Source organism: Stigmatopora nigra, chromosome 20 (assembly GCF_051989575.1).
Source record: "Stigmatopora nigra isolate UIUO_SnigA chromosome 20, RoL_Snig_1.1, whole genome shotgun sequence".
NCBI lineage: Eukaryota > Metazoa > Chordata > Actinopteri > Syngnathiformes > Syngnathidae > Stigmatopora > Stigmatopora nigra.
Window position 1 is genome coordinate 7749600 of NC_135527.1, and position 25747 is coordinate 7775346.

At 42.1% G+C, this 25747-nt stretch overlaps 1 protein-coding gene and 6 long non-coding RNA genes across 12 annotated transcripts; 3 read left to right on the plus strand and 4 right to left on the minus strand.

Moving 5' to 3' along the window:
- Nucleotides 1-1151: 1151 nt before the first annotated feature.
- LOC144213538 (uncharacterized) lies at nucleotides 1152-24320 on the minus strand. Its single transcript, XR_013329996.1, has 4 exons — nucleotides 24287-24320; nucleotides 1539-1568; nucleotides 1344-1425; nucleotides 1152-1272 (listed from the first exon to the last, which is right to left on the minus strand). It is a non-coding gene; the product is annotated as an uncharacterized LOC144213538 (long non-coding RNA).
- On the plus strand, nucleotides 5164-6010 carry LOC144213849 (uncharacterized). Its single transcript, XR_013330137.1, has 2 exons — nucleotides 5164-5321; nucleotides 5431-6010. It is a non-coding gene; the product is annotated as an uncharacterized LOC144213849 (long non-coding RNA).
- On the minus strand, nucleotides 6785-12064 carry LOC144213533 (uncharacterized). Its single transcript, XR_013329990.1, has 7 exons — nucleotides 11761-12064; nucleotides 9783-9850; nucleotides 9162-9250; nucleotides 8178-8273; nucleotides 7661-7825; nucleotides 7224-7587; nucleotides 6785-7095 (listed from the first exon to the last, which is right to left on the minus strand). It is a non-coding gene; the product is annotated as an uncharacterized LOC144213533 (long non-coding RNA).
- Nucleotides 7073-7862, plus strand: LOC144213539 (uncharacterized). The gene is made up of 4 exons (XR_013329997.1): nucleotides 7073-7101; nucleotides 7171-7199; nucleotides 7261-7460; nucleotides 7527-7862. It is a non-coding gene; the product is annotated as an uncharacterized LOC144213539 (long non-coding RNA).
- On the minus strand, nucleotides 12685-20015 carry LOC144213532 (tudor domain-containing protein 5-like). 5 transcript variants are annotated; one of them, XM_077742047.1, is made up of 12 exons: nucleotides 19962-20015; nucleotides 19324-19423; nucleotides 19191-19256; nucleotides 18202-18442; nucleotides 18052-18131; nucleotides 17864-17978; nucleotides 14533-14648; nucleotides 14299-14468; nucleotides 14018-14227; nucleotides 13854-13920; nucleotides 12959-13147; nucleotides 12685-12882 (listed from the first exon to the last, which is right to left on the minus strand). In XM_077742047.1, exons 4-12 carry the CDS (start codon nucleotides 18440-18442, stop codon nucleotides 12829-12831), a joined length of 1242 nt encoding a protein of 413 aa, XP_077598173.1. In that variant the 5' UTR covers nucleotides 19191-19256; nucleotides 19324-19423; nucleotides 19962-20015; the 3' UTR covers nucleotides 12685-12828. The 5 variants fall into 5 exon arrangements, with proteins under 5 accessions (XP_077598173.1, XP_077598172.1, XP_077598175.1 ...); XM_077742046.1 differs by lacking the exon at nucleotides 19962-20015 and having other exon boundaries at nucleotides 19324-19652; XM_077742049.1 differs by lacking the exons at nucleotides 19191-19256; nucleotides 19324-19423; nucleotides 19962-20015 and adding an exon at nucleotides 19029-19137.
- LOC144213537 (uncharacterized) lies at nucleotides 20051-24718 on the plus strand. Of its 2 annotated transcripts, XR_013329995.1 has the most exons (7): nucleotides 20051-20343; nucleotides 21746-21813; nucleotides 22362-22450; nucleotides 23344-23439; nucleotides 23740-23979; nucleotides 24185-24262; nucleotides 24391-24718. It is a non-coding gene; the product is annotated as an uncharacterized LOC144213537 (long non-coding RNA). The 2 variants fall into 2 exon arrangements; XR_013329994.1 differs by having other exon boundaries at nucleotides 23740-24262.
- LOC144213542 (uncharacterized) lies at nucleotides 20154-22698 on the minus strand. Its single transcript, XR_013330001.1, has 2 exons — nucleotides 22336-22698; nucleotides 20154-21175 (listed from the first exon to the last, which is right to left on the minus strand). It is a non-coding gene; the product is annotated as an uncharacterized LOC144213542 (long non-coding RNA).
- Nucleotides 24719-25747: the final 1029 nt, after the last annotated feature.

A 25747-nucleotide genomic window follows, 5' to 3' on the forward strand; every position in this document is an offset into this window, starting at 1 on the left:
GCCCTGGCCTCGCCCACCGGGACAGCCAATCACAGCCCGGCATTTGGCCGGACACGCCCCTTTTTTCCAAAAAACGGCGTTTTTTGGACCGAAACCCCGCCTCCCGCTACAAAGCCAGCCCCCCCTGAATAAAGCCCACCCATTCCGAGAGAACCAATCAGATGGCAGTATTCACCTCCCCACTTCCTGATTCTACACCAATCAGTGAATAGACGCCCCTTCCCAGAGAACCAATCAGGTGGCAGCACTCACCTTCCACTTCCTGATTCTACACCAATCAGTGAATGGACACCCCCCTCCCAGAGAACCAATCAACTGGCAGCACTCATTTATTACTTCCTTATTCTAAACCAATCAGTGAACTTAATTTAAGTTCTCCACCAATACCTGGCTAGTCATTTGCATAGCCACACCCAAAAAAAAATCAAATAAAAAATTAAAAAATAAAATTTAAATAAAATTGAATAATAAAATGTTAGAAGAAAGAAGTTTGTTTTTCTGTTCAACTTTATTTGTTTTTCTTTCAGAGCAAAAGTACAAAGCTTGATGTCTTGAAATTCTTCTTCAAACCAGTAGGAGTCGGATGGGAACAGAGTGTGGAGACCTGAAGACAAAAAAAAGTAAGTTAAGTGCAAGTCGAGTGCAAACCAAGTAAGTTAAGTGCGAGTCGAGTGCAAACAAGTTAGTTAAGTGCAAGTCGAGTGCAAACCAAGTAAGTTAAGTGCAAGTCGAGTGCAAACAAGTTAGTTAAGTGTATTAGGGCAAGTTAAAAAGTGTAGTAGGGTAAGAAGTGTAGTAGAGTAAGAAATGCAGTAGAGTAAGAAATGCAGTAGAGCAAGATAAAAGTGCAGACAAGCAAGTCAAGTGCATTCAAAGAATTGTGCAAACGGCGATAACACCTTAAGAATGATGCGATGTCACTTGTTCTTGACTTGAGCAGGAAGGCAGCAACTGTGAAAGAAGTGGACTTCAGCTGTGGAAGAACTTCATTTGATGCGATGTCACATGTACTTGAGCAGGAGGGCAGCATCTGGACTTCAACTGGACCACTTCAACTGTGGAGGAACTGGACGACTTCAACTGTGGAAGAATTACATTGCAATCCAGACAATTGTCACGAAGGAGTTCACACGGAGGCAAAACATTTTGTCCTTTTATTTTATTTCCAGAATTTAGCATTGAAGATAATCAGCTCATTGTCTCACAGGTGCAGGCGGCAGTTGGGGCGGGGTCAAGGCAGGTCTTCAAATTGGCGTCTTCACTGGACTGAGTCTGCAAACAAGAAAGTGGGTGAGCATTTAATTCAGACATGTTTACCGTCTAAGTGGTGCACATTTACTCACCTTTGCAGTACAATCACGCTTTAAAAAAAACATCTACTTCAGTCATCTTGAGCTGCAGCGCCCTCCGGTGGACACGGGGAAACTAGCCAGCAAAAGAGAGTGGAAGGTAAAACATAGTTCAGATGCGTGGCGTAAAAAGACGTCAAAGTTGGACAGTGTTCACGTCCACCATTTTGTGTTGCAGTGTGCACTAACCTACTGGACGACGTCGTGGATGAAATCCGACTGCAAGAATTAAAGACAGAAGTCAAAATTGGACATGGTAAGTTATCTGGACGTTTTTACCTCAAACTTTGTTACTCCACTTTCAGCTTCTGGAACAGATTGACAGTTAGATTTGCACGTGAATCAATTGTTTGCTCGTTTCACCTGTGCTTACCTGCAGGTTCGGACATCTTGGAAGTGACCTGCAAAAGAAAAGGAGAAAGAGTCAAAAAGTAAGGTTAACAGTCATTTTTCGTGCAAAGTGGATCATATGGCAGAATACTTACCGACTGCAGCCTGAGAAGGAATAAAGGAGACCATTTAGTATTTTTGAGCTTGATTTGGAATATTCAAAGTACTTACCAACTGCAGCCTGTGAAGGAAGAAATGGACCGTTAAGTATTTTTAAGGTTGATTTGGAATATTTAAAGTACTTACTTGCTTCTTTTTGCATATTTGTGAGCTGTTGAAACAAGAGAAATGTAAGTTAGTCTCAAATAAAAAAAAAGTGAAAAGACTTGGGAATAGTACTTACTTTGGCTTTCCAGTGTGGAGCGACGCGCAGCATTCATTAAATGAAAAAGACCGTTTGCGAAAATGCTTCCTCTTTAAATAGTTTTTCGGAAGTGACGTAATTGCGCTAAAAAAATAAAAGTTTAAAAAATAATTTGAATGAGTCCTTCAAATTGAAAAGCGAACGACCGGGACTCGTACCCGGGTCTCCCAAGCCAAAGTCTAATGCTCTACTCATGAGACTAATGAGCAGATGACGTAGAACATTCTCATAGTGTATATGTCCCATTCTTAGTCACTCACATTCGGTAGACTCAAAAAAAAGGGTAAATATGACTTCCAATTTTAGAGTTTGCAAAGCGTTGGTGGTCTAATGGTTAAAGACACTGACTTCGAATACTTTAGACTCGGGTTCGATCCTCTCTGTTGCCTTTGCCACTCTAGCATTTAATTCGTGAATGCAGCTGAGAGTGGGAATCGAACCCGAGTCGCCTGCATCGCAGGCAATGACTTATGCCATTCGCCACCTTGGCTGGATTTCCGCCGAAATTTCTCCCGTAAAAGTCCTAAATAATACCCAAAACACTTAGCGCAATATACTACAGTGATGCACCGGTAACAAGGAGTTGGTTGGAAAAGAAATTGCAGAGTGTAAAGCTTAAAAGTGTCACAAGATGGCAGCCGAACAAGACATGTCCAGTCAGGCACACTCATGGGACAATATGTGAGAGGAGACCAAGTATACCACATTAATGTATACTAGGAAACAGCGTAGTTGGTTGGTTGGAAAAGTCATTGCAAATTGCAATGCCTTAAAACCGCCACAAGAGGGCAGAAAGTTAGAACATGTCTATTCAGGCACATTCAGGACAATATGTGAGTCCAGGTAGTATTCTACATAAGTACGTAGTTGGTTGGAAAAGACATTGCAAAGTGCAATGCCCAAAAATCGCCACAGGAGGGCATCAGGTCTAACATGTCTTGTCGTGAATAACAGCATGTATTCATACATGCATACAGTAACAACACAAAATCAAGGGATTAGGAAATGTTATGGTTTGTTACTTTATTGGAGAGGGCTCAAGATGAATATTGCACATCATTTATATGAGCAAGATGAGGCTGACGCTGGGGAGCACATTGAAAATAAAGTTCACACAAATACTCAAGTGCCTTGTCTGTCTGCTTTTGTCATGAAATAAACACAAAATAAAGTTGGTGGTCATAACATGGCAAGTGGAAATCAGCCGTCTGCCTGCAGGAACAAGTCCAGTCTGCACCAAGATGCACCTAGCTGTGAATACATGGATAAAAGAACAATGATATGAGAACGTGTTCGATCGACCGAACGAACAGTTACGCATTAACAATGACGCTAATATGAAGCGGATGAGTCCACTCACCTCATCTGGCCATGATTCCGACACGCTTAACAGTCGCACCTTCGTATCTTGTTTCTATTGACCGCATAGTATGCTTAAAAAGACTACAGTTATCTAAAATTATGCGCAGGAGACGAATTGTTTTGATCGGCTGCTGGTTTCCACGACTTCCGCATCGGAGGCTCTTCTTCTTTTAATACGAGCGCTTTGCAAACAACCGTTGCAACTATGCTGCCCTCGTGTGGACCGGAGATGTAATGACGGCACTGGTTCTCATAAACGACCATGAATCGACTATCTGTCTTAGGGTGTTTTTTAAACAGGACAATCCACCTCTATTGGTGTCAAAGTGGAGGTCCGGGGGCCAAATGTGGCCCGCCGCATCATTTTGTGCGGTCCGAGAAAGTTAACCGTCAGGATGTTTTAAAAGGCACAAGTACCACTATTGGTGTCAAAGTGGAGGCCCGGGGGCCAAATCTGGCCCGCCGCATCATTTTGTGCGGTCCGAGAAAGTAAACCATGATTACTTACTCAGACCGCACAAAATGATGCGGCGGGCCACATTTGGCCCCCGGACCTCCACTTTGACACCAATAGTGGTACTTGTGCCTTTTAAAACATCCTCATGGTTAACTTTCTCGGACCGCACAAAATGATGCGGCGGGCCAGATTTGGCCCACAGGGCCTCCACTTTGACACCAATAGAGGTGCATTGTGCCGTTTAAAATATCCTGATGGTTTACTTTCTCGGACCGCACAAAATGATGCGGAGGGCCAGATTTGGCCCCCGGGCCTCCACTTTGACACCAATAGTGGTACTTGTGCCTTTTAAAACATCCTCATGGTTAACTTTCTCGGATCGCACAAAATGATGCGGCGGGCCACATTTGGCCCCCGGGCCTCCACTTTGACACCAATAGAGGTGCATTGTGCTGTTTAAAATATCCTGATGGTTTACTTTCTCGGACCGCACAAAATGATGCGGCGGGCCAGATTTGGCCCCCGGGCCTCCACTTTGACACCGATAGTGGTACTTGTGCGTTTTAAAACATCCTCATGGTTAACTTTCTTGGACCGCACAAAATGATGCGGCGGGCCACATTTGGCCCCCGGGCCTCCACTTTGACACCAATAGTGGTTCTTGTGCCTTTTAAAACATCCTCATGGTTAACTTTCTCGGACCGCAAAAAATGATGCGGCGGGCCACATTTGGCCCCCGGGCCTCCACTTTGACACCAATAGTGGTACTTGTGCTTTTTAAAACATCCTCATGGTTAACTTTCTCGGACCGCACAAAATGATGCGGCGGGCCACATTTGGCCCCCGGACCTCCACTTTGACACCAATAGAGGTGCATTGTGCCTTTTAAAACATCCTCATGGTTAACTTTTTCGGACCGCACAAAATGATGCGGCGGGCCACATTTGGCCCCCGGGCCTCCACTTTGACACCAATAGCGGTGCATTGTGCCTATTAAAACATCCTCATGGTTAACTTTCTCGGACCGCAAAAAATGATGCGGCGGGCCACATTTGGCCCCCGGGCCTCCACTTTGACACCAATAGTGGTGCATTGTGCTGTTTAAAAAACATCCTAAGACAGATAGTCGATTCATGGTCGTTTATGAGAACCAGTGCCGTCATTACATCTCCGGTCCACACGAGGGCATCGTAGTCGCAACGGTTGTTTGCTAAGCGCTCTTATTGAAAGAAGAAGAGCCTCCATTGCGGAAGTCGTGGTAAATAGCAGCCGTTCAAAACAATTCGTCTCCTGGGCATAATTTTAGGTAAATGTAGTCTTTTTAAGCGTACTATGCGGTCAATAGAAACAAGATACGAAGGTGCAACTGTTAAGCGTGTCAGAATCATGGCCAGATGAGGTGAGTGGACTCATCCGCTTCATATTAGCGTCATTGTTAATGCGTAACTGTTCGTTCGGTCGATCGAACACGTTCTCATATCATTGTTCTTTTATCCATGTATTCACAGCCAGGTGCAGCTTTAATGCTTGTTCCTCTCTTGGTGCAGACTGGACTTGTTCCTGCAGGCAGACGGCTGATTTCCACTTGTCATGTTATGACCACCAACTTTATATTGTGTTTATTTCGTGACAAAAGCAGACAGACAAGGCACTTGTGTATTTGTGTGAACTTTATTTTCAATATGCTCCCCAGCGTCAGCCTCATCTTGCTCATATAAATGATGTGCAATATTCATCTTGAGCCCTCTACAATAAAGTAACAAACCATAACAATTCTTAATCCCTTGATTTTGTGTTGTGACTGTATGCATGTATGCAGACATGCTATTTTATTCTCCACAAGACATGTTAAACCCAATGCCCTCCTGTGGCGGTTTTTGGGCATTGCACTTGGCAATGTCTTTTCCAACCAACTACGTACTTATGTAGAATACCTGGACTCACATATTGTCCTGAATAGACATGTTCTAACTTTCTGCCATCTTGTGGCGGTTTTTAGGCATTGCAATTTGCAATGACTTTTCCAACCAACCAAGTATATGCTGTTTCCTAGTATACATTAATGTAGTATACTTGGACTCCTCTCACGTATTGTCCCATGAGTGTGCCTGACTGGACATGTCTTGTTCGGTTGCCATCTTGTGACACTTTTAAGCATTACACTCTGCAATTTCTTTTCCAACCAACTCCTTGTTACCAGTGCATCACTGTAGTATACATTCATAGACTTCGCTTGCATCGAATTGCGCTAAGTGTTTTGGGTATTATTTAGGACTTTTACGGGAGAAATTTCGTCGGAAAACCAGCCAAGGTGGCGAATGGCATAAGTCATTGCCTGCGATGCAGGCGACCCGGGTTCGATTCCCACTCTCAGCTGCATTCACGAATTAAATGCTAGAGTGGCAAAGGCAAGAGTGAGGATCGAACCCGAGTCCAAAGTATTCGCAGTCAGTGTCTTCAACCATTAGACCACCAACGCTTTGCAAATTCAAAAATTGGAAGTCATATTTACCCTTTTTTTTTGACAGTCTACCGAATGTGAGTGACTAAGAATGGGACATATACACTATGAGATTGTTCTACGTCATCTGCTCATTAGTCTCATGAGTAGAGTATAAGACTTTGGATTGGGAGACCCGGGTACGAGTCCCGGCCGTTCGCTTTTCAATTTGAAGGACAACATGCAAATTATTTTTTAAACTTTAATTTTTTTAGCGCAATTACGTCACTTCCGAAAAACTATTTAAACAGGAAGCATTTTCGCAGACGGTCTTTTTCATTTAATGAATGCTGCGCGTCGCTCCACACTGGAAAGCCAAAGTAAGTACTATTCCCAAGTCTTTTCACTTTTTTTATTTGAGACTAACTTACATCTCTCTTGTTTCAACAGCTCACAAATGTGCAAAAAGAAGCAAGTAAGTACTTTAAATATTCCAAATCAACCTTGAAAATACTTAATGGTCCATTTCTTCCTTCACAGGCTGCAGTTGGTAAGTACTTTGAATATTCCAAATCAAGCTCAAAAATACTTAATGGATCTTGTTTCTTCCTTCACAAGCTGCAGTCGGTAAGTATTCTGCCAAATGGTCCACTTTGCACGGAAAATGGCTATTAACCGTACTGTTTGACTCTTTCTCCTTTTCTTTTGCAGGTCACTTCCAAGATGTCCGACCCTGCAGGTAAGCACAGGTGAAACGAGCAAACAATTGATTCACGTGCAAATCTAACTGTCTATTAATCTGTTGCAGAAACTGATATTAGAGTGACAGAGTTTGAGGTAAGAACGCTTGAGATAACTTACCATGTCCAATTTTAACTTCTGTCTTTGCTTCTTGCAGTCGGATTTCATCCATGACGTCGTCCAGTAGGTTAGTGCACACTGCAACACAAAATGGTGGACGTGAACACTGTTCAACTTTGGCGTTTTTTTACGCCACGCTTCTGAACACTTTTCCTGACAAGTTTCCTCGTGTCCACCGGAGGGCGCTGCAGCTCAAGGTAACAATCAGTGTTCGTCAAGCTTGATTGTACTGCAAAGGTGAGTCAATGTGCACTATTAAGACAAAGTACAACTGAATATGCTTACCCACTTTCTTGTTTGCAGACTCATTCCAGTGAAGACGCCATTTTGGAGACCTACCTTGACCCGCCCTAACTGCCTGCACCTGTGAGACAACGAGCTGATTAACTTCAATGCTGAATTCTGGAAAATTAAAATAAAAAGACAAACTGTTTTGCCTCCGTGTGAACTCCTTCGTGACAATTGTCTGGATTGCAATGTAATTCTTCCACAGTCGTCCAGTTGAAATCCAGATGCTGCCCTCCTGCTCAAGAACATGTGACATCTCATCAAATGAAGTTCTTCCACAGCTGAAGTCCACTTCTTCCACTGTTGCTGCCTTCCTGCTCAAGTCAAGTACAAGTGACATTGCATCATTCTTATGGTAAGTGTTATCGCCGTTCGCACATTTCTTTGTATACGCTTAACTTGCTTGTCTGCACTTTTTACTTGCTCTACTTCATTTCTTATTCTACTACACTTAAACTTGCTTGTCTGCACTTTAACTTGCTTATCTGCTCTTCTTGCCCTTCTGCAATTTTTTAACTTGCTCTACTGCAGTTTTTAAACATACTCTACTGCCCTCAACTTGCACTTTACTTACTAGTCTGCACTAGACTTACACTTTACTTACTTGATCTGCACTAGACTTGCACTTTACTTACTTGGTCTGCACTAGACTTGCACTTAACTTACATTTTTTTGTCTTTAGGTCTCCACACTCTGTTGCGGTACGACTCCTACTACTGGTTGAAGGAAGAACTTCAAGACATCAAACTTTGGACTTTTGCTCTGAAAGAAAAACAAATAAAGTTGAACAAAAAACAAACTTCTTTCTCCTAACTTTTTATTATTATTACTATTTTATTAAAATTATTTTTTTATTTTATTTTGTTATTTTTTTAAATATTTTTTTGGGTGTGGCTATGCAAATGTCTAGCCCGGGATTGGTGGAGAAATAAATTCAAGTTCTCTGATTGGTTTAGAATAAGGAAGTGAAAATAGAATGCTGCCACCTGATTGGTTCTCTGGGAGGGCGGTGTCCATTCACTGATTGGTGTAGAATCAGGAAGTGGAAGGTGAATGCTGCCACCTGATTGGTTCTCTCGGAAGGGGCGTCTATTCACTGATTGGTGTAGAATCAGGAAGTGGGGAGGCGAATACTGCCATCTGATTGGTTCTCTCGGAGTGGGTGGGCTTTAGCCAAGGAGGCTGGCTTTGTGGCCGGGAGGCGGGGTTTCGGTCCAAAAAACGCCGATTTTTGGAAAAAGGGGGCGTGTCCGGCCAAATGCCGTGCTCTGATTGGCTGTCCCGGTGGGCGAGGCCAGGGCGGGGCTAAATCCAAATTTGCATAGATTTGCATAGAGGGGAGGTGGCTAAATCCAATTTTTAAGGCCTCTGATTGGTTGGCCGAGTCGTGACACGTCTCGTTGCCAGGAAGATTTTCGGCTTTTCTGAGGCCGGTTTTCCAGAGAGCTCTTTTTGGTGGCCCTTTTATGCCCCAAAAAGACAGTTTTTGAAGGAAAAAACCCTATTTTTGACCTATTAAGGGTGCATTTAGCAATAAAAGACAAAGACTGATTCCATTTCAACAATGTATTGTTAGCAAAAAATGGCTTTTTTGACATTCTGACGGCATCAGATGCCACTGCACAAGCTGAAACGGGAGACGTCACATACCCAGTCAGGTCACGCCAGTGTCCAAAAGCCATCGGGCTGCAGCGCAGGCCCAAACGTAGGCGCCGTGTACGTCCAAAACGTCCACAATCCTGTCAAAAAGACGACAACGAGAGCAGTCAGTGACCATTCCAGCATTCATACCACATCAGAGACACATAATTAGTCTACCGATAAAGAGAAGTAACCTTAAATAAGATGATGCGAGCGCAAAAGTACCATTAGCATCATGAACAAATAATAAGCCTACCAATATTTACAAGTAACTTCACATAAGATGATGAGAGCGCAAAAATAGCATTAGAATCTTGAACTGTAATGCACTTAACGAGAGCAGTCAGTGACGACTCTAGCATTTATATGACATTACAGTGACATAATTAGCCTAGCCATATTTATATGTAACCCTGAAAATAGCATTAGCGTCTTGAACTGTAAGACCTACAATTACATGTATACGCTAAACATACATTATTATTTTTAGCTCTACAAAAGAAGTTCTTGCTTTACACAGGTGGTCAAAGAAATGTCATTCTAATTCAAGCTATTCAATTACTAGCATGATAAATAAATCTTAAAAACATTTTTTTACTACAAATATACACTCAATGGAGTATTTCCTACCTTTGTTAACACTTGTGTCGCACAGGTTGATGGCCGTGGAAGCAACTCCATCTTCCGGGCTTCCGCTCCTGTAAACAAAAAGACATTTTTTTTGTTAGCACTAATGCAATTGGACTCAGATCACGTTTTAAACACAAAACATTTAGAAAAAACACAATTTTTTGCCAATGAGAGAACACTGAGGCCCCTATAAACTTGGCCGTTTGCCTGAAATGGGACTCTACTGACCACAAATAGAGGATGTGCACATTGCTAAAAGATGCACATAATATTTTGAGCAACTTTGGACACATATCAGGTACGATTGGGGGTTTTGGGGGCCAAAGGTCCAAGGAGATAACCCCTCCACTTAGTCACAATCAATGGAGTGCCTATGATATCTGTCTACTCAAGCCAACTGACTATGAACACAACACTAAAATCTCAAAAAATATTATCAACATTTGGAAAAAAGTATACAAGGGGGTCGATGTGGGCGACCAGAAATAGATGATGTGGCAGTCAACGGGGGGATTCTGCTACACAATGACATTTTTATCGTCACTATGAGAGACTATGACCAAATAAACTATAGCCTTAGGGCCTACGCAATGTTTTGACCCTTTGGGACACTTAATTAGGTACACTTAGAGGTGGTGGGGGGCGATTTCAGCACCCCATGAGGTCTGATATTCTGCTATGATACAGTATGACCACATAAACTGTGTACCTAATATTTTGACCACCAAGGAAACACATTAGGTATCCTGCTTGGGGTGGAGGTCACATTCAGGTAACTTGGGGGCTCTACTACCCACTCCTGAAAATCATCTACTGACCACAATAGAGAATAATAAACAATTGGTATGATGCATCTAAAATGTTGGATGCATATTAGGTACTATTGGGGGTTTGGGGGGCCAAAGGTCGTAGGAGGAAACCACTCCACTTAGTCATAATCAATGAAATCTGTCTACTCAAGTCAACTGACTATGAACAAAACACTAAAATCTCACAAAATATTAACAACAATTGGAAAAAGTATACAAGGGGGTCAATATGGGCACAAATCGATCAACATGGCACATCATTTCACATCCCAATCACTTATCTAAGCTTGGAAGGGCAAGAAAAGAGGAGAATGTTACCCAGTGGGTGAAGCTAAGGAAGCTCCTCATCATATTGTCAGATTAGAATTTCCAATTTTCAGGCTTGGAATGCATGGCAAGTGACTACCAAGAGTATTGGGAAGACATTTGGACTCTGATGCGAGCAGTTTGGCTTCATTTCATGCACTTTTGTGTTGGTCACGCCCCTTCTGCATGAAATGAGTCAAAACGTCGACTCAAACCCTGGCAATCCCCTTGCCTTCTAAGCCTTCCAAGAGTCGGTGGGCGGACTTTGAGCCAGACGCACCCACCCGCGCACACAAACACACTCCTCCAAGTGTCAAAACGCGCCCTCGGCCCCACTGCGCATGCCCATAGAATCTGAACACATCCCACTCACAAAACAACACTCCCCCCAGGTGTCAAAACACGCCCTCGGCTCCACTGCGCATGCTCATGAAATCTGCACACACCCCACCCAAAAAACTACAATCCTCCAAGTGTCAAAACACGCCCTCGGCCCCAATGCGCATGCCCATGAAACTTGCATACATCCCACCCACAAAACAATTATTGTTAAAAATAGTTAATCTGACAATTTCATCAAATGTCAACATTATTCAATGGACTATTTTCAGTCAGCCTTGTCCTCATGCTAGATCTTTTAAAAGCATGAAAAATTACACATTCTTTCTCCAAAAAGAAAGCTCAATATTTGAGCCATGTGGTCATTGATTGGGGATATGATTCATTAAATTGTGGAGGTTGACAAAATGTTTCCATCTGATCTGTGTTATGACGAGTAAGCTCAACAGAAAACAAGTGCACGTTTTACTGATAGAAATATTCATCAAGAGGCGCTTGTAGTAGAAATTTGCAGGATTTCTTACCATATTCGTGACTTTCCTTGTGCAGCCTGCACCAGATGCACCAAATCAGCCCAAAAAACTCGAAAAAAACTCCTTTCTTGCGGACTACTGTTCGTGTAATCTGTCAAACATGACTCGGTTGTATTTACTGTAAATAGATAATGCGATAAAACGCCGAAAAACAGTTTACAAACAAAAGCCCAACGAATTCGACTCCCACTTCCTGGGTTTCTCTCTGACGTCATTTAGGGGAAGTCCAGAATAATACGCATGTGCAAATTCCCTCGTGTGTAATGACGGCCGTTTCACATAAACGACTTCCGCATTCGAGACATCTTCTCATTAAAAAGCGCTTTGCAAACAACCGTTTGGATCATTGCGCCCTCGTGTGGATTGGATGTGTAACGACGGCCCCGTTTCACATAAACGACTTCCTTATTCGAAACATCTTCTTTCAATAAAAAGTGCTTTGCAAACAACAGTTGGGATCACGGTACCCTCGTGTGGACTGGTTGTGTAATGACGGCCCAGTTTCACGTAAACGACTTCCTTATTCGAAACATCTTTCAATAAAAAGTGCTTTGCAAACAACTGTTGGGATCACGATACCCTCGTGTGGACTGTTTGTGTAATGACGACCCCGTTTCACATAGACGACCATGTATTTCGCCAGGTGTTTTCCTCCAATATAAAACATTGTGGTATAAGAGAGGCTATTTTCGTCCCTTGAATTGCAGTATATTATATTGAAGGAACAATTACCTGGAAGGAAAATCAATTAATTTAATGGAGGAAAATACTTTGCTACACAGGGTCTTATATTTGAGAAAAAATAGCTTGCTGTACATGGTTGTTAAATAGAAGAAAATGCATTAACGTCATGGAGGAAAAATTCCCGAATATGTATAGTATGTATGCTATGCTATACAGGAAACAAACAGGTAGTGGCTGGAAAGCAATGTAAATGAACACAATTTTAATGAAAATGTAGACATGGGAGTACATTGTCACGGTTTCACTTCATTATTTTTCCAGTTCCCATGTGTATAATCATCTTTACTTTATGACTTCATCCTTTCCGATTGCCTTTCACATGTTAGATGTGTCAATTAACTCCAAAGCTGGCATTTCTTCGTCTTCATACTGAAAGAAAAAAAAACATATTGGACATCAATTCAGGTCTGTCCGTATTCACATCAATAAAATATCAGCAAATGACCTCGGCGGAGACTCCAAAGTGGGAGGCTAGAGCGTGGCCCCGGGTAATCAGGGCACAGTGGACGTATTTGTCGTCGCTGATGAGGTACATGTGCAACGTGTCTCCGACGTAACCGTCGAGGAAAGCCACTAGGATGGGACGACACATCTTCCGGAAGGAAAGGATGGCCTCTGGGCTCCAGGTGCTGCCCTGCAACCAAAACAACCATTAGCCAGTTACTTGGATATGATTGGATTGAAAATACTGTGCAAGAAGCATAAATCCAGTCAAAACTTGAACTTCACATACTTATTAGTAGTATAAAAAGAAAAGTGTTTTGGAATATCCTTACAGTCCATGGATTAGATGTCCAAATTCAGTTTGACTAAGCATCTGGCAGCAAAAGATTGCTTTAAATACATTTATACTATTTAATAAATGGAAAAATGTGGACACCTTTGGAACATGTTTTTTTTAGTACAGTATACGCTAACCCAGATATGGGCACACTATGGCCCACGGGCCACATACGGCCCGCCAAGCTATTTGATCCGGCCTGCCGACATTTTCCAAATAATGTTTTTTTTTTCTTCCCCAAGATGGCGCCGTCACACAGAAGCCAGTGGCAGTAGCTCTGTCCACTATTTTTTTATTTTTCATGTTTTACAGCCCTTCTATCTTTATCTTATTTCTTAATACATTCCTTTACTTACTTTACTTTGTACTTTATACTTTAATGATGAGTGATGGGTATGTTAATACTTTAGTCCTTTTTTTCTCTTTGTTTCATATGTACTGTTAACGAATGCACTTTTTTATATGTATCATATCTTGTGCTGACCCGGCCCATCTGTCAAATTTTTAAGCTCCAAGTCGCCCACCCCGGGCCCAAAAGTATGCCCACCCTTGCACTAACCGTTGTCGGTTTGATTCCTGCCACCGATGACAGGACAGCTTGCGCCGGCAGATTGGAAAAACACGTCCTGTGAAAAGAGAAACCATACGTTTGCTCCCAAAAAAAAGTTCAGATGCCAAACACTGGCAAATCAATGATATCAGCAAATGCTAGCATTAGCATACTTAAGGAACTTGAGGTCATCAGATTTAACGACATAGCTGTCGCCATAATCTACAAGGAAGACCTCCACTTCGTCGTAGCTGACGACCCGCTGGATGGTCACCCGATAAAACCAGTGTTCCGCCACCATCACGCAACACGCCTGTCCCGGTCGTAGGAAACGCCATGGCAGTTTGTAGCGCTCCGCCGCCGACGGCGAGCTGTAAAATCCCCTTTTTGGAGCGAGAAAACATACGTTGGCTCCAAGTTTTCGAGCATATAGCGGCGGATGTGAGAGACGCACCTCATCTTCATCATCACCATCAGCAATGCGTCGGCGGTGTCCGCGAAAGTGACGTAGAAACGTCCCGGTGATTGGACGTATTCGAGCTGGATGTCCTTCATCTGTCGACCGGTGTGCCACACGGGGTCCTTCAGACAATCGTCACGTAGGACATCAACGGGGACGGCATGCTAACATGGGAAGGAGATGCTTGGGTTTAGCGTTAGCGATGGGGTTAGCTGCTATCGAGCTTACCTCCTCTGAGCACTGGGAATACTTGATAGTGTTGACGGTCTTATTTTGACATGGAGACCATTCTTCTTTGTCTTGGTCAGGTGATGAGAAAGCATGTTCCTCTAGGCTTGAATTGACTATAAAAAAATAAAACAAAAAAATGACTTCCATGCCTATGTTGACTTTCCAAATTCCCATTTTAGATATAATATTTAGTTTTTTTTAAAATAAATGGATTAAAAGCCCTGAATATTCCGTTTTTTTAATATAAAACAATGTTGAAATTATTTTTTAACTAAAAACTGAAAAAAATGGATTAAAAAATGACAATTATTAATTTAAAAGGGGGAAAATAAGCAAATGTAATATACATCTATACCCTTCGTTTGAATTTGATCCTAAAAGAGAAAGTCGGCACTCATGATTTACATGAACCCTCGGGCCGCAAAAATAATGTGGCGGGCCAGATTTGGCCCCCGGGCCGCCACTTTGACACCAAAAAGTGGTACCTTGTACTATTTAAAAAAAATCCAATACTAAAAGAGAAAGTCAGCACTCCTGATTGACTTTCTCGGGCCGCAAAAAAATAATGCGGCGGACCACATTTGGCCCCCGGGCCGCCACTTGGACACCAAAAAGTGGTACATTGTACCATTTAAAAAAAAAACAAATCCTAAAAGAGAAAGTCGGCACTGATGATTTACTTTCTTGGGCCGCTAAAAATAATGCGGCGTACCACATTTGGCACCTGGGCCGCCACTTTGACACCAAAAAAAAGTGGTACATTGTACTATTTTTAAACAAAATCTAATCCTAAAAGACAAAGTCAGCACTCATGATTGACTTTTTCGGGCCGCAAAAAAATAATGTGGCGGGCCAGATTTGGCCCCCGGGCCGCCACTTTGACACCGAAAAGGTGGTATTTTATACTATTATTTTAAAAATCCAATCCTAAAAGAGAAAGTCAGCACTCATGACTGACTTTCACGGACCGCAAAAAATAATGCAGCGGGCCAGATTTGGCCCATGGGCCGCCACTTTGACACCAAAAAAGTGGTATATGTATTGTACTATTTTTTTTTAAATCTAATCCTAAAAGAGAAAGTTCACACTCATGATTTACTTTCTCGGGCCTTAAAAAAATAATGTGGCGGGCCAAATTTGGCCCCCAGGCCGCCACTTTGACACCAAAAGACAAAGCTATATATTATACAATTTTTTAAAAGTCCAATCCTAAAGGAGAAAATCGGCAATCATGATTTACATGAACCCTCGGGCCGCAAAAATATAATGTGGCGGGCCAGATTTGGCCCCAGGGCCGCCACTTTGACACCAAAAAGGTGGTATGTTATACTATTTTTTTTTAAAATCCAATCCTAAGAGAGAAAGTCAGCACTCATGATTGACTTTCTCGGACCGCAAAAAATAATGCGGCGGACCACATTTGGCCCCCGGGTCCGCCACTTTGACACCAAAAAAAAGTGGTACATTGTACTATTTTTTTGAAAAATCCAATCTTAAAAGAGAAAGTCAGCACTCATGATTGACTTTCTCGGGCCGCAAAAAATAATGCGATGGGCCACATTTGGCCCCGGGCCGCCACTTTGACACCAAAAAGATGGTATGTTATTTTTTTTTTTTTAAATCCAATCCTAAAAGAGAAAGTCAGCACTCATGATTGACTTTCTCGGACCGCAAAAAATAATGCGGCGGACCACATTTGGCCCCCGGGCCGCCACTTTGACACCGAAAAAAGCGGTAAATTATACTTTTTTTTTAAAATCCAATCCTAAAAGAGAAAGTCAGCACTCATGATTGACTTTATCGGACCGCAAAAAAATAATGCGGCGTACCACATTTGGCACCTGGGCCGCCACTTTGACACCAAAAAAAAGTGGTACATTGTACTACTTTTTAAGAAATCCAATCCTAAAAGAGAAAGTCAGCACTCATGATTGACTTTCTCGGGCCGCAAAAAATAATGCAGCGGGCCGGACTTGGCCCCCGGGCCGCCACTTTGACACCAAAAAAGGTGGTATGTTATATTATTTTTTTAAAAATCCAATCCTAAAAGAGAAAGTCAGCACTCATGATTGACTTTCTCGGACCGCAAAAAATAATGCGGCGGACCACATTTGGCCCCCGGGCCGCCACTTTGACACCAAAAAGTGGTACATTGTACTATTTTTTTAAAAAATCCAATCCTAAAAGAGATAGTCAGCACTCATGATTGACTTTCTCAGGCCGCAAAAAAATAATGCGGTGGGCCACATTTGGCCCCCGGGCCGCCACTTTGACACCAAAAGACAACAAAGCTATATATTATACAATTTTTTAAAAGTCCAATCCTAAAAGAGAATATCAGCACTCATGATTTACATGAACCCTCGGGCCGCAAAAAGTAATGTGGCGGGCCAGATTTGGCCCCCGGGCCGCCACTTTGACACCAAAAAGGCGGTATTTCATACTATTTTTTTAAAAATCCAATCCTATAAGACAAAGTTCGCACTCATGATTTACTTTCTAGGGCCGCAAAAAAATAATGTGGCGGGCCAGATTTGGCCCCCGGGCCGCCACTTTGACACCAAAAAGGAGGTATGTTATACTATTTCTTTAAAAAATCCAATCCTAAAAGAGAAAGTCAGCACTCATGATTGACTTTCTCGGGCCGCAAAAAATAATGCAGCGGGCCAGATTTGGCCCATGTGCCGCCACTTTGACACCAAAAAAGCGGTATATTGTACTATTTTTTAAAAAAATCCAATCCTTAAAGAGAAAGTTCGCACTCATGATTTACTTTCTCGGGCCTTAAAAAAATAATGTGGCGGGCCAAATTTGGCCCCTGGGCCGCCACTTTGACACCAAAACACAACAAAGCTATATATTATACAATTTTTTAAAAGTCCAATCCTAAAAGAGAAAATCAGCACTCATGATTTAAATGAACCCTCGGGCCGCAAAAAGTAATGTGGCGGGCCAGATTTGGCCCCCGGGCCGCCACTTTGACACCAAAAAGGCGGTATTTCATACTATCTTTTTAAAAATCCAATCCTATAAGACAAAGTTCGCACTCATGATTTACTTTCTAGGGCCGCAAAAAAATAATGTGGCGGGCCAGATCTGGCCCCCGTGCCGCCACTTTGACGCCAAAAGACACCAAAGCTACATTTTAAACCATTTTTAAAAAAATCCAATCTTAAAAGAGAAAGTCAGCACCCATGATTGACTTTCTCGGGCCGCAAAAAAATAATGTGGCAGGCCAGATTTGGCCCCCGGGCCGCCACTTTGACACCAAAAAAAAAAAAAAAAAATATGATGATGATTCTAGTCAAGTAATTATAGTAAGTCATACCAGCACATGAAATTCTTTTGGTCTCCAAACCGTTCTCCGCTACCACAGTGGTGTTACGTTGAAACTTGTGTTGTTCTGCTGGTTGTTGGACATAGCCATGATGCACTTTGTGCTTCTGAAAAGCAAAAAAAATAAAAATAAACCAAAACAATTCTTACAGCACATCACCAAACATTGAGAGGGCGTACATTTTTCAGCCGTTTGGTCTTACTCATCCTTTGCTTTTCCACCAGCTCCTCCATATTTCGCGTGGAAGGAACGCCGACCGCTACAAAAGGCCAAAAAAATGTTAACGTTATAAACCGGTTATGGCGAAACAAAGTGGCTTTCTCAACTACCTTTCAAGAGATAGCCATCCGAAGTCCGCCGCACCGACACCACGTCCGGAAGTTCCATGGCCATGTGGAGAACGTTGTGGAAACCCAGAAAATTCAACGGCATGGGACGTCCCAGAATCTCGGCGTAATCATGCATCAGGTCGTTTGGCGTCGAGCCCGTCTTGGACGAAATGAGCAAAGAGCGGATGTCCTTCTTGAACTCATCCAAGACTTTGTCCTTGTTCAAACTGCCAGGAGACATCTTGAAAGAAAATCATAACATTGATGAATATAGATGATGCGTTCAGGGACAATACGAGACTAGCATTTGAACTGGGTTTATGGCAGCGAATTGCCATTGATAATACCAGACTACAATATATTTTATTTTTATTACATATACATATATTATTGCTTGTTTAGCAAGCAGTTTTTATGATTACTATCTTGTTTATATTTAATTGTACCACAATAATTCTTTGAATTAAAGCCAGTCCAAGCAAGACTTAAATGCTATTGTGATACAAACATTTTAATATCAAAGTCATATAAAACGTTTACGTTAATTCTTATTCTGCAAAGTAATCATGTCATGTTAGCAGATGCTAGGCGAATGATTAGCAAATTTAATGGACTATATCAAAGGGGGATCATGATCATGGAGGAATCTACCATTAACAAAACGTCTCAAATACAATAAAGTAACTAGACACACTTACCACTAAGGTTCTCAAACTTGAAGTTAGTCGTACAATAACAACAATATCAACTGTGGGGCTTCGAGTGTTTGGGAGCGCAGTACTAAATAACTACCCGCAATTTATCTCATGAACGCACCATTTATTTACCTTTGAAGGAAAACAGTATTAATCAGGAACCCCAGGGAAGTTACGATCTTTTAAAAGTTAAGATTTTGAACGTTGCAATTACTAAATATGAACACTTCAAGGCGCTAAACATCATATTTGACGTCATCTTTACCCTTCAAAGGCTTCCTAAATGTACGTTACCTTTGCTGCGGACTGTCTTCCTGTCCAGTAGGGGCACTGCGACAACACTCAAGCCGAATTCCTCACCTGCCATTCATTGCAATGGTTAGCATGTAACATCCTAAGAGTAAAAGTGCAATTTAAACATGCTTACCTGCTTTTGTTTATTTGCAGACGTGCATCCTGTAAAAACGCTGCCATGGAGCAAAGTAGGAAAACCTGCCCCCCACCTGTGATGCTCCATTTTATCGCAACTGTTTCCACGTGCAAATAAAACAAATTGAAAATCAAATTATACGTGCATTAATGCAAGAAGAAAATCAAACTTTACTGTGATCCAGTTCCCAATAACGTTGACCCATACGATTGATTTTGATATCACCACAATAGTTTAAGAAAATAATCTATAAAACACGCGTGTATCATCAAAGTAAACCAACGTGCGTCTTCTCTTCCTGCATCAAAGGAATTGACGCAGGTGCGACGAATCAGTTGACAGTGACGCAACGGTGCGCGACAGCGACCGCGACCACGCCCACACATGATTACCACTAATTCCTGCGTCGAATAATATTTAATAATTGCCGCAAGAAAAGGAAAACTTTGCTGTCCTCTTTGTTAATTTCACTTTAAAACTGCTGTGCCACAATAAATGTTGAAAAAATACAATCTCAATTCTTTCCAATTTGTCTTTTTCTCCTGCAAGCGGGTATTGAGGAAGTGGAGATTAGAGTATGTTCCTGGAAGTAATATATCTACACTATAAAAAATGTACTACTGTTTCTTTCTCACCCATTAAGATGCTTCTTCTGAAAAAGGGAACTAATAGGGAATTTGCGCATGCTGGGTTTTCCTCGAAATGACGTCAGAGGAAACCCAGGTTGACATTGGCACCCTTGACCCGGAAGCGGAACTGAGTGCGGAAGCGGAACAGGAAGCAGAACAAGAAGCGAAACAGGAAGCGAGATATGATTGCTGTCATGCTTTCTTTTGTTTGTAAACTGTTTTTCGGCGTTTTATCGCATGATTTAAATTGGGGAATTTACATTAAATACAACCGAGTCACGTTTGATCGATTACGCGAACATTGGTACGCAAGAAAGGAGTTTTTTCGAGGTTTTTTGGCTGATTTTTTGCCCTCGATGCAGAATGCCCAGCGAAAGTCACGAATAAGGTAAGAAATGCTGCAATTTTCTCCTACAAGTGTCTCTTGATGTATCTTTCCATAGGTAAAACGTGCGCGTCTTTTCTGTTCCGCTTGATACTCATAACCCAGATCAGATCAAAACATTTTGCCAACCTCCACAATTTAATGAACCATTTCCCAAATAAACATTTTCCTTGTCAGATATCAAATGCAGACTCGTTTTTCAAAAATGTTTTAAAATAATGCACAATGACTGAAAAGCTCAAATATTGTTTGGCAGATTTATTTTTAACAATAATTTTTTGGTGGGTGGGATGTATGCAAATTTCCTGGGCATGCGCAAGGGGCCGAGGGCGTGTTTTGACACTTGGAGGGGTGTAGTTTTGTAGGTGGGATGTGTTCAGATTTTTTGGGCATGCGCAATGGGGCAAAGGGCGTGTTTTGACAAATGGAGGGGAGTGTTATTTTGTGGGTGGGATGTGTTCAGATTTCTTGGGCATGCGCAGTGAAGTCGAGGGCGTGTTTTGACACTTGGAGGAGTGTAGTTTTGCGAGTGGGATGGGTGCAAATTTCATGGGCATGCGCAGTGGGGCCGAAGGCGTGTTTTGACACTTGGAGGGGAGTGTTTGTGTGCGCGGGTGGGTGCGTATGGCTCGAACTCCGCCCACTGCCTCCAACGCCAAAGGTGCAAGCCTTGGAAGGCAAGGGGATTGCCAGGGTTTGAGTCGACGTTTTGCCTCATTTCATGCCGAAGGGGCGTGACCAACATAAAAGTGCATGAAATGAAGCCAAACTGCTCGGATCAGAGTCCAAATGTCTTCCCAATACTCTTGGTAGTCACTTGCCATGCATTCCAAGCCTGAAAATCCAAAAATTTAATTTGACAATATGATGATGAGCTTCCTTAGCACCACCCACTGGGTAACATTCTCCTCTTTTCTTGCCCTTCGAAGCTTAGATAAGTTATTGGGATGTAAAATGATGTGCCGTGTTGATCGATTTGGGTCCATATTGCCCATATTGACCCTTTTGTATAGTTTTTCCAATTGTTGTTAATATTTGGTGAGCTTTTAGTGCTATAATCATAGTCAGTTGGCTTGAGTAGACCGATTTCATAGGCGCTCCATTGATTGTGACCCTGTAGAGGGGTTACCTCCTTAGACCCTTGGCCCCCAAAACCCCTAATAGTATCTGATACGTGTCCAAAGTTGCTCAAAATATGATGTGCATCTTTTAACAATGTGCACATCATGTATTTGTGGTCAGTAGAGTCCCATTTAAGGCAATGTGTGCAAACGGCCAAATTTATAGGGGCTTCGGAGGTCTCTCATTGGAAAAAAATGTTTTTTTTCTAAATGTTTTGTGTTTAAAACATGTGATCTGAGTCAGATTGCATTAGTGCTAACGAAAAATGCCATTTTGTTTATAGGAGCGGAGGCCCGGAAGATGGAGTTGCTTCCACGTCCATCAACCTGTGCGACACAAGTGTTAACAAAGGTAGGAAATACTCCATTGAGTGTATATTTGTAGTAAAAAAATGTTTTTAAGATTTATTTATCATGCTAGTAATTGAATAGCTTGAATTAGAATCACATTTATTTGACTCCCCGTGTAAAGCAAGAACGTCTTTTGTAGAGCTAAAAATAATAATGTAAGTTAAGCCTATAAATGTAATTCTAGGTCTTACAGTTCAAAATGCTAATGCTATTTTCATGCATCATTGTATATAAGGTTACACATAAATATGGCTAGGCTAATTATGTGACTGTAATGTCATATAAATGCTAGAATCGTCACTGACTGCTCTCTTTGGGGGCATTACAGTTCAAGATGCTAATGCTATTTTCGCGCTTGCATCATCTTATGTACAGTTACATGTAAATATCGGTAGGCTAATGATTTGTTCATGGTGCTAATGGTACTTTTGCACTCGCATCATCTTATGTAAGGTTAGTTATCTTTATCGGTAGACTAATTATGTGTCTCTATTGTCGTATGAATGCTGGAATGGTCACTTACTGCTCTCGTTGTCGTCTTCTTGACAGGATCGTGGACGTTTTGGACGTACATGGCGCCTACGGATGGGCTCGCGCTGCAGCCCAATGGCTTTTGGACACTGGCGTGACCTGACTGGGTATGTGACGTCTCCCGTTTCAGCTTGTGCAGTGGCATCTGATTTCGTCAGAATGTCAAAAAAGCCATTTTTTGCTAACAATACATTGTTGAAATTGAATTAGTCTTTGTCTTTTATTGTTAAATGCACCCTTACTAAGTCAAAAATAGGGTTTTTTCCTTCAAAAAGTGTCTTTTTGGGGCATAAAACGACCACCAAAAAGAGCTCTCTGGAAAAGCGGCCTCAGAAAAGCAGAATAACTTCCTGGCAACGAGACGTGTCACGACTCGGCCAACCAATCAGGGGCCTTAAAATTTGGATTTAGCCACCTCCCCTCTATGCAAAGCTATGCAAATTTGGATTTAGCCCCGCCCTGGCCCCGCCCCGGCCTCGCCCACTGGGACAGCCAATCACAGCACGGCATTTGGCCGGACACGCCCCCTTTTTCCAAAAATCAGTGTTTTTTGGACCGAAACCCCGCCTCCCGGCCACAAAGCCAGCCTCCTTGGCTAAAGCCCACCCACTCAGAGAGAACCAATCAGATGGCAGTATTCACCTCTCCACTTCCTGATTCTAAACCAATCAGTGAATTGACGCCCCTTCCCAGAGAACCAATCAGGTGGCATCATTCACCTTTCACTTCCTGATTCTACACCAATCAGTGAATGGACAGTCCCCTCCCTGAGAACCAATCAATTGGCAGCATGCTATTTTCACTTCCTTATTCTAAACCAATCAGTGAACTTGAATTAATTATTCCACCAATCCTTGGCTAGTCATTTGCATAGCCACACCCAAAAAAATAAAAAAAATAGAATAAAAAATAAATTTAATTTAATTAAAATAGCAATAAAAATAAAAAGGTAGAAGAAAGAAGTTTGTTTTTTGTTCAACTTTATTTGTTTTTCTTTCAGAGTAAAAGTCCAAAGTTTGATGTCTTGAAGTTCTTCCTTCAACCAGAAGTAGGAGTCGGACCGCAACAGAGTGTGGAGACCTAAAGACAAAAAAATGTAAGTTAAGTGCAAGTCAAATGCAAACAGAGTAAGTAAAGTGTAGTAGGGTAAGTTAAAAAGTGCAGTAGGGTAAGTTAAAAAGTGTAGTTGAGTAAGAAATGCAGTAGAGTAAGTAAATAGTGCAGACTAGCAAGTTAAGTGCATTCAAAGAACTGTGCAAACGGCGATAACACTTACCTTAAGAATGATGCAATGTCACTTGTACTTGACTTGAGCAGGAAAACGCCAACAGTGGAAGAAGAGGACTTCAGCTGTGGAAGAACTTCATTTGATGCGATGTCACATGTTCTTGAGCAGGAGGGCAGCATCTGGACTTCAACTGGACGACTGTGGAAGAACTACATTGCAATCCAGACAATTGTCACGAAGGAGTTCACACGGAGGCAAAACATTTTGTCCTTTTATTTTATTTCCAGAATTCAGCAATCAAGATAATCAGCTCGTTGTCTCACAGGTGCAGGTAGCAGTTGGGGCAGGGTCAAGGCAGGTCTCCAAAATGGCGTCTTCACTGGAATGAGTCTGCAAACAAGAAAGTGGGTGAGCATATTCAGTTGTACTTAGTCTTAATAGTGCACATTGACATCTTTGCAGTACTATCAAGCTTGACGAACACTGATTGTTACCTTGAGCTGCAGCGCCCTCCGGTGGACACGAGGAAACTAGTCAGGAAAAGTGTTCAGAAGCGTGGCGTAAAAAAACGTCAAAGTTGAACAGTGTTCACGTCCACCATTTTGTGTTGCAGTGTGCACTAACCTACTGGACGACGTCGTGGATGAAATCCGACTGCAAGAAGCAAAGACAGAAGTTAAAATTGGACATGGTAAGTTATCTCAGGCGTTCTTACCTCAAACTTTGTCACTCTACTCTCAGCTTCTGCAACAGATTAATAGACAGTTAGATTTGCACGTGAATTAATTGTTTGCTCGTTTCACCTGTGCTTACCTGCAGGGTCGGACATCTTGGAAATGACCTGCAAAAGAAAAGGAGAAAGAGTCAAACAGTACGGTTAACAGCTAATTTTCGTGCAAAGTGGACCATTTGGCAGAATACTTACCGACTGCAGCCTGTGAAGGAAGAAACAAGATCCATTAAGTATTTTTGAGCTTGATTTGGAATATTCAAAGTACTTACCAACCGCAGCCTGTGAAGGAAGAAATGGACCATTAAGTATTTTCAAGGTTGATTTGGAATATTTAAAGTACTTACTTGCTTCTTTTTGCACAATTGTGAGCTGTTGAAACAAGAGAAATGTAAGTTAGTCTCAAATAAAAAAGTGAAAAGACTTGGGAATAGTACTTACTTTGGCTTTCCAGTGTGGAGCGACGCGCAGCATTCATTAAATGAAAAAGACCGTCTGCGAAAATGCTTCCTGTTTAAATAGTTTTTCGGAAGTGACGTAATTGCGCCAAAAAAATAAAAGTTTAAAAAATAATTTGCATGTTGTCCTTCAAATTGAAAAGCGAACGGCCGGGACTCGTACCCGGGTCTCCCAATCCAAAGTCTTATGCTCTACTCATGAGACTAATGAGCAGATGACGTAGAACAATCTCATAGTGTATATGTCCCATTCTTAGTCACTCACATTCGGTAGACTGTCAAAAGAAAAGGGTAAATATGACTTCCAATTTTTGAATTTGCAAAGCGTTGGTGGTCTAATGGTTAAAGACACTGATTGCGAATACTTTGGACTCGGGTTCGATCCTCACTCTTGCCTTTACCACTCTAGCATTTAATTCGTGAATGCAGCTGAGAGTGGGAATCGAACCCGGGTCGCCTGCATCGCAGGCAATGACTTATGCCATTCGCCACCTTGGCTGGATTTCCGACGAAATTTCTCCCGTAGAAGTCCTAAATAATACCCAAAACACTTAGCGCAATTCGATGCAAGCGAAGTCTATGAATGTATACTACAGTGATGCACTGGTAACAAGGAGTTGGTTGGAAAAGAAATTGCAGAGTGTAATGCTTAAAAGTGTCACAAGATGGCAGCCGAACAAGACATGTCCAGTCAGGCACACTCATGGGACAATATGTGAGAGGAGTCCAAGTATACGACATTAATGTATACTAGGAAACAGCATATACTTGGTTGGTTGGTAAAGTCATTGCAAATTGCAATGCCTGAAAACCACCACAAGAGGGCAGAAAGTTAGAACATGTCTATTCAGGCACATTCAGGACAATATGTGAGTCCAGGTAGTATTCTACATAAGTACGCAGTTGGTTGGAAAAGACACATTGCCAAGTGCAATGCCCAAAAACCGCCACAGGAGGGCATTAGGTTTAACATGTCTTGTGGAGAATA